This window comes from Tetrao urogallus, assembly GCF_951394365.1.
Source record: "Tetrao urogallus genome assembly, chromosome: 13".
NCBI classification, from domain to species: domain Eukaryota; kingdom Metazoa; phylum Chordata; class Aves; order Galliformes; family Phasianidae; genus Tetrao; species Tetrao urogallus.
In genome coordinates, this window is record NC_136826.1 from 5631779 (window position 1) to 5651672 (window position 19894).

The 19894-nt window shown below is 40.1% G+C and overlaps 1 protein-coding gene across 1 annotated transcript in view; it reads right to left on the reverse strand.

Annotated features, from left to right (window-relative positions):
• Nucleotides 1–524: 524 nt before the first annotated feature.
• AMMECR1 (AMMECR nuclear protein 1) overlaps nt 525–19894 on the reverse strand; it is a gene marked incomplete at both ends in the record, with an annotated part of 91080 nt that continues 71710 nt past the window's right edge. The window contains 4 exons of the mRNA XM_079541718.1: nt 525–639; nt 3751–3847; nt 5513–5603; nt 8719–8833. Coding sequence (XP_079397844.1) covers nt 525–639; nt 3751–3847; nt 5513–5603; nt 8719–8833 — 418 coding nt within the window. The remainder of the gene's footprint in view (nt 640–3750; nt 3848–5512; nt 5604–8718; nt 8834–19894) is intronic.

Here is a 19894-nt window from a genome sequence, read left to right on the forward strand (position 1 = left end):
AAAGGGAAGAAGAAAGTCTATGAAATATTGTACCACAGACTACTATTAAGAAGGTTAAGAAAATGCAATTCATTGTCTAATATAATACCTGAATCTGATATGTTTCATTCCCTGACAGAGCTATTAATGAAAAAGCCATGAATGCCTTTTTTTTTTCTGAGCAAAGAATCCCCAACTGTAATCCTTAAACTCTTCCTTCCATCCACAGTCACAGAAAGTCTTGACTTGATATAATTCAATGTTAATGAAGTAGAAATTTAACATTTCATAAAAAACCCAAGGGCTATATATGCTGCAAAAAAATCTGCAGTGATTCAATAAAAAAGTATGGGATCTTTGTAATAATGCAGTTTTCCCTCCCGTTGCCACAATGAGCTTAACCAACTATGGAGAAGCCTCAAAATGGCAACGGAAACTATCATCATAAAATGGTACAGTAATAGAGATAGCTAGACCAAGAAGGGGCAGGGTCTCCTGGGAAGAGGTCTGCAGAGAGGTCCAGTGACTGGTCATGCGGCTCAGTGTCAGGAATAATGGTTGTATGGTGGAAGGGGGTGCCCAATGCCATTTGGGAAGTGATGATGCTGACGATGGGCAAGGTACTCTGTGTAGCTCATGGTCATCTTCTCACTACGGTACCTAGAAAAGAGCAAAGGAGCAAACTCAAGAACTTTCATTGGGCAGCTATGAGCAGCACTGAAAATATGGTGCTAGTTGTACGTCTAATGACGAGAACAGCTCTGTACTTCTGGTCTTAGGAATAAGACAAACTTTAGTTGCACAAGGGCATGGAGAGAACTACCATGTTTTTGGGGGCTGTTCTTGAATCACACAAGTCACAACATAAGTGCTTACGAAAAATATTTTAAATTAAAAAATACTATTAAAAAATCACTGCCTACTACTTTACTCAAGGTATTTGAACTTGTGATGATTTACTGAGCATCCCAAATTATCAGCCAACTCTCTACAAATAACCTAGGAGAAAAGCCCTGTAAACAAGCAGTACTGATTCCAGAGCTGTTTTTAAGAAGTAATGTCTAGCACATTCTGCTTTTAAAATAAATCCAGCTACATGAAGTGAAGTGATTTCCCTTTTAAACTATATATAGCTTAAAGTAGAACAGTCCCTACCCCCAAAAAATGTACTTCAGATAAATCTGCATTGATAGTTTGACAACAAGGAACATATTGCCACATTTACACTTATCTGTAAAACTGTGAAATCTACACAAAAATAACACTATTCCATACTGCCACAAATGTCACTTCATAAGCCCCTGCATAAGAGATCTTACAGATGAGAGTTGGTGAATCCAGCTACAGTGGTTTAAAATATTGCCACCTCCCTTGTTTATGACATTTCTCTTCTGGAGTTGCTCTGTTTGTTCTTTTCCCTCTTAGGTCTGAAAAAGCACAACGCATGCCTCAACAGCTTGTACTCACAGCCCATCACAGACATTCAAACTGCTGTTGAGTTACCAACTGCAGCAACTGAGGTGGCAAACACAATTGTTTCTGCTGCCTCTGCCAGAGGAACAGAGCAGAACACCTTATGCTTACAGCTTCTTGCTTCAGTGCACCGCAGTGCCCGCAATTACTTGCGGCAGCGGCGCTGGTTAATGATGTACTGACTTCAACGGCTGCTGGTCGCAGCTGAGCTGCAGCTCCTCTCTCAGCGACAGGAGTGGAGCACTGCGCTCCCTGCACCTGATGAGTAAGCTGATCTGTGCACTAATCCCCTCACCACTATGGAACTCAACTATAAGCTTGGCAACCAGTGGCTCTAAGTGAGTCAAAACAGGCCAAGGGCAGCCTGTGTAGAATCACAGATGGAAAAAATCATAATATTAAACAACACGCTTTGTCTATTCTACTCATTAGGCTTGTGATTTTGTGGTTGGGATGTTGAACTAAATATACTAAGTAGAACACTTGTTTTGTTCTGCACTGGTATGCCATTGCTTCAAACAAAATCACAGAGCTGGAAGAATGTGCGTGCTATACAGAAGTTTTGTGTCTTGGAAAAATACATCCCTTATTCACTGAGGTGTACAGAAAGTCTCACTTAAGAACTCCAACAGCTACTCATGCCCTAAGTTATCACCATATATTCTATATATTCTTGAAAATAAGATAGCAAGAAAATTGGGGTGCTGCATTTGAAAATTTAAGCTGGATTCCATAAAACCTTCCTCCCAATCATAACCCTCAGAACAGCATGTTTTCCTCAGCAATAGCAATTCCCCTGGAATCAGGTTCCTACTAGAAAGCAGAATTTCAGTCAGTGGGACAAAGTCTTTTTCCTTACCCAAAACAACACTGAGTGAGGGAGAGATTCTTCTAAAGTGAAAACAGTTTTCTGAGAAATGCTCTGTCTTCTGCCAAGTCTAAACAAACACTGCTAAGTAATGGCAAGCATTTTAGATGTAGGTGACAAAAGTGGGAACTGAAAAAAAAATCTCAGCTCTTTGTCTTCTAAGAGTACATTAACAATAATGAGAAGCCCAGTATTTTTGTGTCTGAAATGAAAGCACTGGGTTTTAATTATGGAAATAGGGAGTCAAGTCTAACTCACACCCAATCCAGCTGCACGAAGGAGGAAAGAATTCCCAAAGAAATAAGTACACAGAAGTGATGCTAACATACCCAACCAACATATTAAAAATGAATCTCGTTTCTCTGTGAGTCCCTACAAGTCAACAAAAATAGGAAGAAAAATGGTGCTGGACAAAGGTCTCTAACTACCAAATTTATGAGCTGTATTAATAATAGTGCTTGTTATCCCCAAAGAGTGGAGAAGAAACCTCGTGGGTTATCAGTCAGTGCCTCCTTATGACACAGGATTCATAAAATCCTTAGTTCTCAAAGCATGGAATAAACAGCAAGAGCTCAGCAGTCACTTTGTACTGCATGGTTATAAAATAATGTTGTTTTACAGGGCTTCCTATTGACACCTGCTCTTTCACCATACAACTACAATTTTATAGGTGGAACATTTGCAACCCATTCTCTAACCTTTTGGCTCTGACCTGCTAATGAGCCCTCACGAGCACATTGTATTAAACAAGCATTACAGCGAAAATGCAACGAAAATGTGCAAAAACACAACATACAACAGTGTCTGAGTATGAAGTAAAGCACTGCACTTATGTCTTCCTTCCTAGAATACCTGATGCAGTCAAGCCGGCGCACCACCTGTCAGATCAGCTCCCCAGTTTGCATGCCCAGCACCTGTCAGGAGATGAAGCCCCTACTCTGCAGGAGGGAAAAGCCCCAGCGCCCGCTCGGAGAGCTGAACACCTCAGGGCACTGCATGGCCTCCAGAGCAGCAGCCCCACAGAGCACCAACTGCTCAAACACAACGTGACAATGGCAAGTAATCCCCCTTAATAACAGCCCCTTGAGATCCGCTGCAGCCAATGAGCAAACTGTAAAACTGCAGAGCTGATACGCTGCAAGGATTTCTCAGTTATGAAACAAAATATATATACTCCCTGGTATATATGCAGCAAGCTACTTAGCAGCCCTTTCTTCCTTGCTTAGTGCCTGTAATCTCTATTGTATTTAATGCAAGGCACAGATATTCTCAGAAGTCTGTATTCCTGTTGTGAAAAGAAAGAAAATATTAATAATACATACAGAAAAGCTTACTGTTAACATCTGAAACAACCACTTACCAGGAAATGAACTCATCACACTAAAACCAAACCAACAGGGCTTATCTGGAGTTATCCCCGGGATGCATACCTGGTTAGCTTTATGGTTTTCCTGAATTCATTAGTAATCGGAGCTTTGTAGCCTCCTTTCCTCAATAAGGAATCTATGGTTTGAATGTGGTCCCATCCTGTTGAATTTCACAGCGGTAAAAATTCATGAGCATTACTGCAGTAGGAACAGGTGTTGCAAAAACACAGCACGATACGTAGTGACACTGGTAACACAGCTGCTCTCCTGAAGTTACCTATGAAACACCGGGCATTCCCCTATGCAGGAGATAGCTGTGGGAAAGATGCTGAGCAGCATTTCATCAGGCATAAAGCTTGCTCTACCAACAATGCATTTTTATCTTGTGGTTGAAATACTGCACCCACATATCCAGGTGACTGACAATGACAAACAAAATTGCAATTTTCTGAGTCGTTCAGATCATTAATCACATCTGATCATACATCTAAGTGGCTCTGGCAGCATGGAAAGCTTCGTTTCTGTATGAAAGAAAATTCAAAAGATTTATTATCTGAACGGGTGGAGAGAACTTCAGGCATTAGGGCTCTCCATAAATATCACTGCAAAGTTACCAGTGATATTTTAAATTTCAGAACATCTGTGATATGTAGCAGGCTGGTTTGTTTAAAAAAGTGACAACAAAAATTCAGATTCACTACTGTTCTCAATAAAGTCATGCTACTCAAAACTCCTACACGTCGATTTTAAAAAGCCCACTATTTCTAAAATAGACATCTTACTTCCCAAAGACGCAATTAAGTTTGTCACACTGCATTTTTAAAACAGAAAAAAAAAAAAAAGAAAAAAACAGTTTTGGTAAATTTTAAGAGTCAGACTGTAACGCATAGTTTACCACAAGTAAGAAATTTAACCCCTCCCCCAATTCCTGAATTTAAAAAAATACTGAAAAAACCCATGCGTAAGTGATCACCAAAGGTCTTACCAAAAGAGCCCTTTGGTAACTGGCCAACCTGAGATAGCAAAAGGGAAAGAACTGCCTTGGAAGGCATCTGAGCTTTCACGTGACCATTGGGAGACCAAATTTCTATTATCTGTTAACGAAGGTCTCACTGCTATTACTTAGTGCACCAGAATGAAAATGAAGAAGTGGCAATGCAAAATTCAAAAGGCTAAGACACACTTTTAAGCCTCAAAGAGAAAATCTTCAGCTTGGCTCAACAAACAGCTGTTCAACAAAAGCTACTGTATATGTAAGTTTCTTGATTCACAAACTGAAGTCTGTCCTATTGAAAGGGCCACGTTAGTAACCTTATTTTGGACTTCCAGTATGAAAATAATCCTTTCCCAACACCCCAAAACCCAGAAGTCACTGTTCATAGCAGGAATTAAACAGTAGAAGCAAATACCTAATGAAAAGAAGCACCATTGAAAAACTGGGAATCAATTAGCTGTTAAAATCATTGTCCAGACAGCCTGTATATTAACTTAACAGAGCTTTTGCATGTCTAACATCACAGGGTAACAATTACATGAAAATTAACAGCTTTTTGAAGTGAGGTAGCAGCACTGAACCACCCCTCCACAATTTATTTTCTTACACCTTTACTATGGTTAGGATTTGCATCAGAACAGCTACAATTTACTGAGTCCCTACAAGGGGGTTGAGACAGACACGTAATTGGCATTTTATAGAAGAGTCTTTTCTTACAATTAAATATTGCTCCATCATCTGACATCAGTGCAAGGTCAAATACTGCATTTTAGATTTACAGGTATGTTTAAATTCTTCACCAGATCATATGAAATAAAGCTCAACAATGACCTTGCTCCTTTGCAACCTCCGGTAAGTAGGTGGCGGTGCGTTTTGATCCTTTTTCATTGATGAATTCTATTCTAATGCCATGTACACCCACCTGCAAGAAATTGGCAGTTTTATTAGTACATTAAAAAAAGAGATACAAGAGATTTCTAACATGATAAAGGTCGACATGTGAACCTTTCGATGGTTGATGCCATTTTGCAAACAGTTGCAGAAGACGTTCAAAACAAATGCCATCTTTCTGCAAAAAAAAACAACCAACCAGCTGAGGTGCAAAAGCAGCTGCTGACAAAATTGCTGTGCGACCAGTCACTGCCAATTGGATCCTGAAACCCTCAAAACTCCTGCTCATGTATGAGGACAGCATTCAGCTTCCAGCTTCCCTTTCCATGCTACTAGAGCAATATGGCAGACTGCCATTACAGAAACCAAAACTACTCATCTGAAGGCAGTGGGAGTATTTGATGGAGGAGTTACCAAAAAAGAAAGAGGCCAGATACCTTTCCAGGGCATTATTGGAGATCTGCCAGTTTCAAGGTACAACGACAACAAGCTGCTTTGGATTTCAAAACATTAATAACTGATATTTTTGCTTTCATGCATAAAATACGGAGATGTTATTTCTATTTAAATCCAAAGTCCCCCACTCTACATGAGGAAATGAAGAGCTCACATTTAAAAGGCTATCACACGCACCGTAATTTTCATGGCATTTGTTTTTCAACTCAAAATTTAATAAGAAACTCTGGCAATTTTTCCGGTGACAACTGCTTTTAACATAACCACATGACAGTGAAAAAACAACGGAGGGACATCTACAGAGCCCTTAATGACCACTTGTTCAATTAACATATTTGGTTATTTTAAGACTTTGTTTTTTAAGGTCCGTGACTTTTATATGTGACATAAGTACAGAGAAATGGGAGAAGTCTTGGCCATGGCCTTCATAAGCTTTCTGCATGAAACTACTGCTCCTTACAAAGGAAAAATTAATTAGAGGCTAACATATTGAATTTGCTGCCAATTTTAATGTATTTTATTACTTAACATTCATAAAATGGACATATAACCACTACAAAGTTCAAATCTGTATGCTCAGATGATGTAACTATGAACTTAAGGAGCCTGAAAGTAAAAAGAAGGGGTGTTAGAGACTAAAATCCACTTAGTTTATTGCTAAGATGAGAACAGAGTATGTTTCTGCAGCTGCAAGAACACTGCAAATGAAGTTCAGCACTTCAGTCCCAAAGATCTCATTCTAATAACACTCCTTTGCACATCTCTGCCCATATCAATTATCAATTTTGAAAGGCTTATTTTTAGAACAGAAAAAGGTCGGTATCAAATTAGAAGAACACCATTTCAGATTGCTGTAAAATACAACCTGCCTGCAACCTTCGAGAAGCATCGTGTCAACCCTCCACAGCTCAGCTTTCTGAAATCTCAACTCATCTATACTACGTGTGATTATTGCCATCAGATGAAGATGGGTGCTCAGTCGTGTCAGACTTACAGCCAAGAGCACTTCAGCCATATTTAAAAGGCAAGCACTAACAAGGAGACTGTGGGGGGAATTTCACGAAGCCTTTCCATGGGGCCACTGTCAGCTATTAAGCTTATACCAGTTTCCAATCTGCTTCTATGGGCAATCCTCAGCAAAGTCACCACGTCATTTTTAGGCCCCTTGCTAGGAGAATGCTGACAGTTTGATTTGCAAGCTACCAGAAAACAACACTTTGTTGATCTTACTCCCATTCCTGGACAAAAGAAAATATAAAAGAAAAATTCATCCATAAGTCCACCAATTTGGTGGTGTCTTCTCAAAACATGTCCCATCAACACAAACTGTTTTTATTACTGTACACAGGAAAACAGACAACCTGTTGAGCTTAAATGGGACCTATCGATGAAGTACAAATCACCAAGTTTGCCAAATAAACCTCACTGGTAAAGTAGTTATGTGACACGGAAACGAATGCTACTATAGGTAATTAATCAAACTGACTTGGAAAAATGAAGTTAGCCTTACAACAGCAACATCACATTAGCTACCTATGCATTTAGCTGACTTTTAAGTGTCTGTATATTCAGTTGCACAAGATACTGAAGGTTTTAAAACCCTTAAATATGAGAGAACAAGTCAGCAAATGAATAATACAAGAACTATTGTAGTTTTGACCCTTTCATTCTTCCTCCGTAAGCCAGAACTCTCCAGTGAGAAGAATCATGAGATTCTGGAAAGTAAATCACAACTGCACAGAATTACTTTTCTGCATTAAGCTTGTTTACAGTATTGACAAGGAATCGAGGATTCTGCACAAGGCACAAAGAGTAAAGGCACAAGAAAGTAAAATCCTCCATTATTTCAAACAAATTTGAATGCTATGACTTAAGTCTTATGACCACCATTCTGTGGTGCCTCCTACCACTGCAACAACAAACGACATTTCTATTCAATTCACATTTGTTATGTGTGGGCCCAACAGGAAACCTCTTTTGCTATTAAGAATTCCTAAATATCTAGGAGGGCTAAGCTGCTGTTGTAGGGAAGTCACTGTTACATGAAAGTACTCTTAATTTGTGGGGTGTCTCTGGCACTGTAACACATCCAGTAGCATACACAACAACTTCAAAACAATTTCCATCTGTTCAAACACAGACTAAAACAATCATCCTGGCTGAGATGAGAAGTTGATCTTAACTCCAGTAATTTACTTTTGTGCAAGCATCTAAAACCAAGTAATCTGTGAAAGAACATAAGAATACAGAATAGCACTTCATCCAGTACACCTTCCCAGAAATAACTCTAAAAGCTTCCTAATCTGTGGCTTTTATGCTGCTGCTCAAAAGGTTTCCTAGAACAGGTCAAGTAAAACAGATTCTGCTCTAGGTAAGGAGAGCAGGAAGACAAGAGCTGTCAGTTACATGGCCTCACTGTATCAGGGCTTTGCGCTGTCCTGCAGGCCACTTGCTCTGAAAGCCAAGGAAGACAAATGGAATCAACTGTATTCCATTTTCTCGGCTCTGGCTTTCAAGGCAATGGCAGTTCTACCAAAATGGCATCTTGAATCGTTACACCAAACAATCTGCACAGAGTGCCAAACAGCAACTACACTGAATATATGCAGATGATTTAAACAGTAAGAGTTCTGCTACAGATGCTCACGGTTATCAAAGACATTTTCTTACAGGACATGCACAATCCTTACCTCCCAGTCCATGTAGTCACATACATCTTCAAAGTTAGTGAGTAGAGACACTGAGCAGAAAAGCCGTGGCAGCTCATCCCTCGTCATTGGGGGGAAACGACTGTCTTTAAGGGCACTGTTGAAGACAAAACAGAATTTCATACTTTTTTTTTTTTTTAAATAAAGTTCAAAGATCCAATGACTCAATTGAAAAATATCATTAAAAAAAAAACAAAACATAAAAACCCAACAACTGATGAAATGATGACCAGTTTGATAATCCGGTTGTCAGCATAACACACTGACCAACATCCCCAACCTTTTCCTTAGACATTTGCTTCAGATTTCTCAGCTGGCCAGTCAGGTGGAGCTCTGAGGGCCATTCCTTCCTGAGAGGATTCTGCTACTTACTAATGAACCACCAGAAAGTTATGGAAAAGGTTGAACAATAGCTGTTCTACCTGCAATTTACTAAATGCCTTTTGAAAAAGGTTGAACTGTACAATACAGAGGGGAAATTTTATAGCCTGTAAAAATCAAACACGTAATACAGTAACCGAACTGTGGAATTTAATTCTTCAGTAAAAAAAGAAATTTGATCAAACAGAATATTCTACCAAAAAAATATTCATGCTTACTGGCAAAGGTTAACAGAAAGGTAAAAACATCCAGGAGTTCTATGCTCGCAAACCTACAGGACTTGGAGGTGTTCTGCAAAGCAGAGGTAATGATTAGTAACATGGAAGCTTGCAAACAGCTACATTAATCTCAGGCTGAGGTACCATTCTACAGATGAACATACATCTAATTGACAGAACTCAGTAACAGGAAAAACCTTCTCTGTGTTCCAGGACGCGTTGAAAAGCAAAGCATGAACGGACAGTAAGCAATACCACCAACAGGAACACCTAAGAACTACTTGCAGGAGTTTGGTTAAGAACCGGTTCAATTGGAAAAGGTTAAGGCAAGTATGGTACCCATCATTTCTTGTTTTCTTAGGATTTTAGATACAACATATGAATATAAACACACTCACTTCCAACCAAAACAGTGATCTGCTAACTAAGCTTTTTGTTACGTAAGGAAAGCCTATCATTAAGAGACTTGTTAAATAACTACCGAGTTCTTCACACGTTTCATCTAACAACTTGATCATTCTTACTGCTTTTGCTTGGCCTACAGCCAGCAGCTGCTGTTGCCCAATGCAATTACAGCCATGTCTATGGCCTTTAGCACATGGCTGGTATCATCATTTTACGTTAACAGTAGTCTAACTTCATTAAAGCTAACAAAAGCATTTAACCAGAAATAGCATTCCGTCTTGAATGAATGCCAAACACTGAAGAATTAAAATAGAACCCCTTCTTTTTTGGTGACATGGGGAGGAAAGCAGGCTTTTTCCTCAGACATGTTACAAAAATAAAAGAACACAGCATTGGAATTAATGGAGGCTCTCCACCAAATTTTTACATTATTAAATTGATAAGAAATTCAGATTTTCATTATGGAGATACATTCATTGTAAAATTAGGAAACAGAAGGTAGGTCTGTTCTACCCGGTATTTTGGAGTAATTCTAGGCAAGCCTAGTCAAATCTGCCACGGACAAGGAGAGAAGATGTTGGGACAAAACGTTAAATCTCTTATTTATGTAGGATAGTGCCAAACAGACATGTGAAGAACTGGGAACACTAACAGGATTTAAAGCATAATGCCCATGATATTTAAGTAATGACTTTCATTGAAGATGTACCAAAGATGATCTTCTCCAGATTCTGTTGATGGGATTTGCAAAGCCAGCTGTTCAACTGCAGGAAATCAGGCAGTTACCTTTCTCTGTTACCTGATATTTCAGTCATGAGGGATCTACTTACATAGCCACAGTTGAAGAGAGACAGATGATGAAAATATGAGTGGCTAATTCAGCCTTCGTATTCCTCCACATAGGAAAAACACATCTAAGCATAAAGGAGGGATACTCTGAACACAGGGACAGCTCAAACCAGAAGTCCATCTTGCTTAGTATTAAACAGTAACCAGCAGCAGATGGCAAAAAGGATAAATAGAAGAACACAATAAATACCCAGGGTGTGCTTGCCCGGAATGCTGTGGGAATCCAGCTGTTTAAAGCTTAGGAATTCGGAGCCAGAGATGGGATCTCCACACTTAACAGCTCTCCGTGAGTTTATTTAGTAAGTACATGCAAACACACTCTTGAAATTTCATCAGAAAACCCCAAACTTCTCTTGATATTTTGACTAACAAAAATGCAATCCAAACAGAATCTGATGCTGCTGCAAGTTTTCTTACATGCAAATTTCTCATTTCCCTGAGGTATACTCTACCTCTATCATATAACCAATCTATTTGGATATATCACCAAAAAGCACCCAAAGAGACAAGCACCATTTCATTAACAAACTACAAGTTCAGCTACCTTATAAAACAACAGCATGCATGAATGTGCCATCCTTGCTTAACCCTGTTTTTCATAATGTATGCAACAGTCTTACCATGCAAAACGTTTCACCTATTGTAAGAATTTACACCCTTCAGAAAAACAGAAAAGGCTTTTTTTTTTTTTTTGCACAGCTTGGTTTGAGGAGTTTATCCAGCACTCATTTCGCCTTCCTAAAGCTGCCAAAATGCATTTGTGAATTTCAGCGTTTCGCAGCAAAGGCTGTGTGCTGCAGGACCCCAACCACCACACAAGCTGAAGTCCAGGCAGAGTCCCACTCACTGAGGATCTGCTGCGCTGGCACTGCTAGACAGGGAGCCGTCCTCAATTTAAGGTACTTGTGAGTTATACAGAAACAAACATCATACATGGCGTGTAAGCCACATCTCAAACGCAGTGATAATTAAACACAAAGTGGGTGATTTATGATGAATTTGAATACTGATAAAAAGCTGTGATACAAAACCTTCCTGTGAACACAGTGCAAGCTGAAAGGCAGACAAAGGCAGAAAGCCTCAGGCAAACACAACCAAAGTAGTGAACTTTAGTGGAAGCAGAGCAGCACAGTACATAGTACACACACTATTAGTAAGCTTGACTGGCTAATTCCATTATTCGCTAATTTGAAACTGGCACAAGGCCTTGCTTTCACATAACTACCTCACAATAGCTACAGCACTGCTTATCACACGACAGTGCCATTTTAGCCAGACCTGAGACAATCCCTTCAGAAGTGCTAGGTTCTTTTTTGGTCTGTATACCCTGCTGGGAACCTGATCCCTCATGCCTATAGCACTATGGACATCCTTGCACATGTCCACTATTAGCACTGCTGCTGCTGAAAACAAGTGAGCAATCTGCAGAACAAACCCATCAGAGACTGGAATTCAAGTTCCTGATGCCACCACAACTGCTCGCTATAGAATATTATGCTCCTCCTTTCTTCATCTCCAGATCCCACGTTACAGTTTGCTTCTGTCATTCAGAACAGCTTTGTCCCCGTAAGTAAACCCAAAATTTAGGTGGAGAAATTTGTCCTCACAAACAATCAACAGAACAAACTGAAGGGAGAGGACAAGGAGAATCCATTTATCTGTATTGGTTGCCTACATAGATAACACTCTGTCTGCCTATGCTGAATGTATGAGACCGGAGGAGTCAAAACATTATATCTGGTGACAGATTTAGGAAAACCAGCTTAGAACTGAACGTTTGGTTAACAGGAAATTTAGACCTTGTTAGACATGTTTCACTTCTGAATTCACCCCTAATTCTCAAGACTGCAATTATTCAGAGTAAGTCTAGAATTCATCTCAGGCATATGTAGTAAGTCACCATCTACTGACTATTGTGATGACTTCAGCACAACAAGGGGGTGGCACCCAGTAGACTTCCTCAAGGGCAGCTGTCCACACTGAGAGCTTAGCTTTGTGCGATGGTTAACAGACGGTCAGAAACGCCAGCAGATCTCAGCACTTACCCAGCATAAGAAAGTTTGCACGAGCTTTAACTTTTGTAGCGCCTGTTCTGTGGAAAAAGAATTTCAGTTTCTAGAGACAACAGTTTGGCACTTATTATACACTTCATACACTCTACAAAGATGTACATATGTAAATTCAAACTTTGACCTCACTTTTACTGTTAGCATGATTCACGGTGACCAATTTTAAGCAAGCACAGCAGAGAGACAAGAAAACACGTGCACGCTTTCCTTAAACTTATCACTGGTCTGAGCTGCTCAGAATGAAGTGTCTACATAACTGTGTGTAGGCATTCTTCATTAGCAGAAGGGACTTCACTGCATTTAGTTGACAGAAGTGTTACTAGATCATGACTTCACTATCTTATTCAGTGCCAAATTCTTCTGCTATTCTTCTGTTAGAAATACAAAAGGATTCCATTGGAGCAAAGACAGGTAATACCAGGTTTAAAAAATAAACTCCACATTTTTTTCTTTTAAGCTTAGAATGAAAGAGAGGTAAGTGGAAATAATTAGTAAAGTTGGAAAAACAAAGCAGAGTTCAACTTAAAAGAAAAAAAGCAGCTTTAAAGGAAAAAATGCACTATTAAAAAAACATTTTCTACAGCATCTGTTCTTTATTTCCTAATGCCCAGGATGAATTTACATATCCTGCTGCTGACTAACTAGAAGTACTTGGTCGTGAGGAGTTGAAAAGAAGCAGTGCCAAGCAGGGGGAATTTCAGCTGGCCAATAAAATGACATTAGTTTTTCCACATGGGGTTCTGCTTCATGTTAAAAGCATAGCAGGCAAAGTCAAAATTGAATCCTGTTCAAAGAACACTATTTTTAGACACAACATGCATGCACACACAGCATTTCTCATTAAATATACTTGATTTATGAAGTCTTGGGTGTCCTACTAAGACAGACCTAATGCCAGCCAAGAAAACACAAAGTACTCTCAACAACCACTTTTTCTTGGGCTGAGCTATGCAATGCACATCACAGCTCCTGCTTAAACGAAGCTCGTTTGCCCAAAAGCTCTCCAGAAATATGTTTTCACTAAATTCATGTTTCATGCTCTGCTCCTCTTTGTACTTGGGAACATAAGAAAAGGTTTGCGAACTCTTTAAAGACACTGAAAAGATGTAAAGATAAAGAAATAGTTTAAGCTATTTTGAGTTACAAGTAGCAGCATGAAATTTAGTGACAATATAATTAAAGCTTATATTCCTTAGGTGTACACCTTGTTTCAGATATTCTCACAGTACTTTACTAAAGCAGCAGTATGAGCAGGTGAGCACAATTCACAACAGTGCTCTCCAGCTGTAATCTTTGTAGAGTATAAAAATGCTAAAAGAGATACAATAATCAACCTCAGTCTTCAAGAACCTCTGGTTCTTAATGTGATGTGGCAGCCAGGTGGCAAACAGCAGGATAGAAATGGGAGAAATCCAACACAGAAATGGACCAGTTTAGAGGTGCATGAAAATCATCATGATTAAATGTAAAGCTTCTATAAAGTTTCCTGGCATGTGGGCACTGCAAAAAGTGAAGAGGGATTTATGTGAGGATAAATGAAGGCATTAAATGAATTAAATACTTACTATTTTATAATTATATAATCATAGTAATAATTAAATTTCTCTCTAAATTATTTTTGTGGGAAGACCCAGACCGGGTAGAGGTTAGGAAGAACTGGATACAGTTGTGTAAATATTGGAAATTACTTTGGGAGCTTTAACATAACACAGAAGATGCAAAAGAAACAGTGAAATACTAGGCATGATGTAAGCAACAGGCTGTTTTATATGAAGTGTAAATGAGGCAGAGACATGGAGTGACTTACGCCATTTAGGACGCTTACGCAGTGAAGCAGAGACAGAACCAGGAACAGAATCCAAGTTCTCTGACTCCTAAAAATCTTTCTGTGACAACATTCACAATCTGCTCAGTCTACAGTGTACAGACACTACTCCCAGGTTAATCAAAACAGAATGGATAAACTTAGGCTAATGAATTGGTTTTTGAGTCCACTCTAGTACTGATCATTTCTTAATTAATCCAGTTTCCTATATGGAGCACAAAATAAAACAAACTGTAGCTTTTGGCATCTAAAGTAAACAACAGTTTCCTGAATACAGTCACCACAGTGATGAACAATAGGTTCAAGACCATATTTTGTGAGCTACTGCACTCTCCCAAAGCACAGTATGTTGGCACTACTTTTACATTGCAGGCAAATTTCATGAACTACCTGGTGAAAACCCTTCTCATTCATTTCAGCAAGTGTCGTTCTCTTATTCTCCATCCATCAAGAGGAATATGCTTAGCAGAGGTAACTTAGGAAATGCATTTTACAAATAAATGGTCCTGTGTTGATCAACTGAGCCCAAAGGGCCTCTTCAGTTAAAACATCCTGAAATGAACAGCTGGCAACCTCACTGGATTTTAGATAGCAGCAGTGAAAGACATTTAGTGACAGGATTTCAGAAAAAAAATGCAGTATTCATAGTTTGTCTCACTGCAGTTACAGTTACTTGATGTTGAGATTTTTTTTTTTTCTTGAGTAACTTCAATAAAGAAACTGAAGAACACTTGTGCAAGTCACCAAAATCAGCTATCCTGACAGTCTCAGCAGCTCCCGTGTCACAATATGCAATTATTTTAAAGCGAGAACAGGGCAGAGTACGCCTGCTTGTCTTCGGAAAGAGAACTTAAGCTGGGAGAGATTCTGCCAATTTACATGGAGATTTCAAGGAGCGTTCATTCAAAATGACATTGTCTTTCTTTTTTCCTTTTTTTTGTTGGACTTCAAAATTTCCAGGAAACAAAACAACTGTGGATGACGTGCTCTGTGCCTTTCCTGAACCCTCCCTTACATTTGGGAGATAGAAAGGGAAAGAACAACATTTCTACTTCCTGCACACTACATTGCTAAGTGGCGGTCACAGAACAGGAGGAAAAAAAAAGATAAACCCTCCCTGCACTTGTTGACATTTTGCACAGAAATAGTTCTATAACTGTGCCTGATTAATGACCACAGTGCAGCAGTGTTTCAGGTAGGAGAAATAAAATACTGATCTGGCATTTTGGCTCCTCAGTCAATTTTCTTACCTCCTGAAAATCGAAGTATGCCAGGAAAGCTCTCCCTCCATCTCTCCTCCCCCCAGTGGCTTCATGCTCCCAGCAGCTTAGCTGCAGCCATCCAGTTTAAGAGGAAAAAAAGGAATACTCTGATACTAATTTAGTTGCTTTGGTTTTGAAAACGGTAACATTCTTCTAAAAGACAACTAAAAACGCTCACCTAAATTAAGTGTTTAGACACCTAAAGTGCTTGGCTGGTAAGCCATTCATCTAAATCTGCCACTGAGACATGCTACAAGAAACCACGGACAAGGTTCTGAAGCATTACTGCAGCTTACTGCAGAACAACTGCATCTTCCCCCATGAGAAGGCATCATTTCTGTGTGTTATGACAGAGGTGCCCAGCTGGGGTTTGTGTTGAGAGCAGTGCTGTGCAAGTCATGCCACAATGGTTCATGGTCAGGAACAAACCTGAAGTGACTGCTGCTGTGATAACAGAACCCAACAAAACTGAACAACCCCACTTAATGGGGCTACTTTAAGAAGAATGCTGAAGAAAAGAAAATGTAATAATCAAAGAGTTAACAAAAGCTGTATTAAAAACTGGCTGTAAAGCACAGATTTTTCTCAACATTGCAGTATTGTACTGAAAGGCTTATATTCACACAAGTGCCAACTTAAGTACAATTCAAATACATGAGGAATAAAAAGAATAATTCAGATTATTTCATTTGTAGTATCCTTGAAGTGTGAACAGAGACAATTAGGATATACCACAATTAACTGTTTTTTCATGTACATGAATATAGATATTTTTATCACCTGTTCCTCATGCTGTACAAACTCATCCATAACTGAATTTGTGTGAAATCATTTCCATAGCAGGCATCACAGCATGTAGGTAAAGCGTCATGGAAATAAAGAAAAACAGGAAAAAAATTAATATATCCTGAGTTTGATAGTGACTGCAGCCACAAATGGAAATGGTTTCAGTTTATCAAAGAATCACCAGACGGTTGGCAGGGACCTCTGGATCCAGCTGGACCAACCCATGCTCTAGCAGGGCCTCCAGAGCAGGGTGCCCAGGCCCCCATCTTGAAGAGGAGGTGACCCCATCTCCCTGGGCAACCTTTGCCATTGCTCCAGCACTTGCACAATACAACAGCGCTTTCTGATGTTCGGATGGAGCCTTCAGTATTCCAGTCCATGCCCTCTGCCTTTTGTCCTCACACCGGGCACCACAGAAAAGATCCTGGCTCCATCCTCTTTGTACCTTCCCTTCAGTGAGAGGGGAGGATCCCCGCCAAAGCCTCCTCTTCTCCAGGGCAAACAACCACAGCTCTCCTTACCTTTCCCCACAGGAGATGCCCTGTAGCCCCTTCAGCACTGGGCTTTGTGGTCATTTGCTGGACTCCCTCAAATACGTCCTGGTCTCCCTTGTACTGGGAGGCCCAGAATTGAACCTGGATCTTTAGATACAGCCTCACAAGTGCTGAGCGGGGAGAAGGATCACCTTCATTCTCACATTGGCAGTACTTTGCCTAACGCGCCTAGGATACCATTGGCCTTCTTTGCAGCAAGGAGACATTGCTGGCTCTTGTTTGGTGTGCACCCATATCCTCTCCTGCTGCCAGACTGCTTCCCAGCTGGGTGCCCCCAGCAAGTTCTGGTGCCTGTGCTGTTCCTCCTGAGGGGAGGAACTCTGCACTTACTGAACTACAAGAGTCCTTTTCTCCAGCCTGTCGAGTTCCCTCTGGATGGCTGCATGACCTTCTGACATATCAGCTGCCAGCTATGTTCCGAGTCATCTGCATATCCTTATGCACACACACATGTGCTGTGCCACCCACCCACAACTAAAAAGCAAACCGTTGTGGTGTAGCTGATAACACTTTGAGAATCTTGTTTTTTCCCTCAACAAGTGCTGTAGTTCACTTCCTTCCAACTGCTGAAACCACCAAGACGTTATTCACAGAATATTTCTACAGATACCTATGATTTCCAGGCACATCTTTATTTTAATCTCGATTTCTAATTCTGGCTATCTTGACTCATGGTACACGCACTGTGTCAATCTCACAACGTGTACAGAATAACAAACAAAGGATATCTCGAGGATATGGTTGGCTCTCCGGTCTGAGGGCACACTGATGGCTCACACTGTCCAGCCTGCCATCCACCAGTACCCCCAAGTCCTTTTTGGCAAGGCTGTGCTCTATCCTTACATCCGCCAGCTTGTACTGACAGGAGAGGTTGCCACAACCCAGGTGCAGACCTTACACTCGGATTTGCTGAACCTCATGAGGTTCTCCTGGGCCCACTGCCAAACTGTCCGATGGCGACCCACCCTCTACATGTGTCAACTGCACCACTCAGCATGGTGCCACCACAAACTTGGTATCAACGCACTTGATCCCACTGTTAATGCCACTGGTAAAGATACTGAAGAGTATCAGTCCCAGCACCAACCCCAGAGGGACACCACCCATCACTGATCTTTCTATCCAAACACTGAGCCACTGACTGCCACTCTCTGTGCAGGATCTCACAACCAGTAACGCTGCAGTTTCCTGATTACATTTGTAAGAGTCAAGTTTCTATGGCTTCAACATTCTTACTTCTTCCTGAAGCCAAAGATCTCTACACTGCTTTAGTGGTTCTAAAGGAATTAATTTTCTCCTTGTACGTGAAGAAAGAACAAGGATGTTAGAACTCCATTTTTCTCATACTGCTTTAATCCCACAGAGAGTGGGGGAGTCATTCTGCATTACTGTAAAACAGCCTATTACACTGAAAATCTACGTTTTTCTTAAATTAACCTAACTTAAAAGATGCAGAGCTTCACTAGCAAGTTGCAAGTACACATTCACAAATGAAATACTAAATTCCAGCTCTCTGCATACCAGATCAGGCAAGTTGCAGAGAAGCACACTTTGTAGTAAATTATAACACGAAGTGTGCAATTATTTTGCATTTGCCTAAGTCCAGCAAGAGAAGCTAGAACTGGTATGTGGAATGCACTCCATACGTCTAGAACTGAACAGAGTGAGCTAGAAAATCCATACAAAACAGTTGCTTGTATTCTGAATTGTTTTGCAATTGACAGCATTTTCTGGCTGCAGTCACACATAAGGTAAAGCAGCTGCATACAGAATTTCTTCATAAGTGGCAGCTTCTTTTCTGACTTTTCCCTTATTCTCTTTCACCCCTCCCACCACCTTTATCATGCTGGGATAAATGAGGACCATGCAATTTAAGAAGGCATGACACTGCGTGTCATACCTATGCCAACACTGAGGAAGCTGAAAGATGTCACTTGCCACGGAGATGCCCTGTTTTGATACACATCAAAAGCTAATCCACAGCACTTAGAGTAATCCCACAACATAACACAGTAAGCTTACCACTGTCGCTCCAGATGTTCATTAAAAAATTGCACAGCAAAACTGACCAAGGTCTGGTGTGCAGGCTTTTGCTTGGTGAACATATGAAATAAAAGACAAGCCAAAACTGAGCTCCAACTGGACTAACTTACAGTGTCACTAACGAGCTCTCCAGCAGATGGCAAAGTTTAGATAATTAAGAAGAGTGAACTCTTCAATTAGATACAGAACTCTGAAGCTCGAGTAACAGTGACCACTCAAATCCTTAAGTTACACCTGCAATTCTTCACATCTTCAACAGGTTTTTCAGTACTGACCTCTTCACCCCAAAGCAGATACTGAAGTCAAAATCTTTTGGGCCGCTTTACTGCTGAACTCAACCTGCACATCATCAACTCATGGAACAGTGCTCACCTCTACAGAAGTGCCCAAGTATAATTTTAAATAAGTAGAAAATAGAAACATTTGCAGTTCTTTATGCATTGTCAAAAGCCTTCTCTTCAGCAGATATGGAAAAAATATACGTTCCTAAATTCAGCAATGCAATGATACCTAAACATGCGGAATATCATTTGAACATTCAATTTCCCATGACTTGCTTAAAAAAAAGTTTATTCTTATCATACACTTGAAAGCCTGCAACAAAAAAGAACTCAATATTCTCAATACAGCTGCTGTCACTGGAAATACTACAGACTACACTCTTAGCTGCTTTTTTATTTAAAGCTGCCTATATGATTCAATTCAGTTGACGTTGCGGATGGAATTTAACAGTCTCAGTTTTGATCTTGCTTATTACAAATATAGG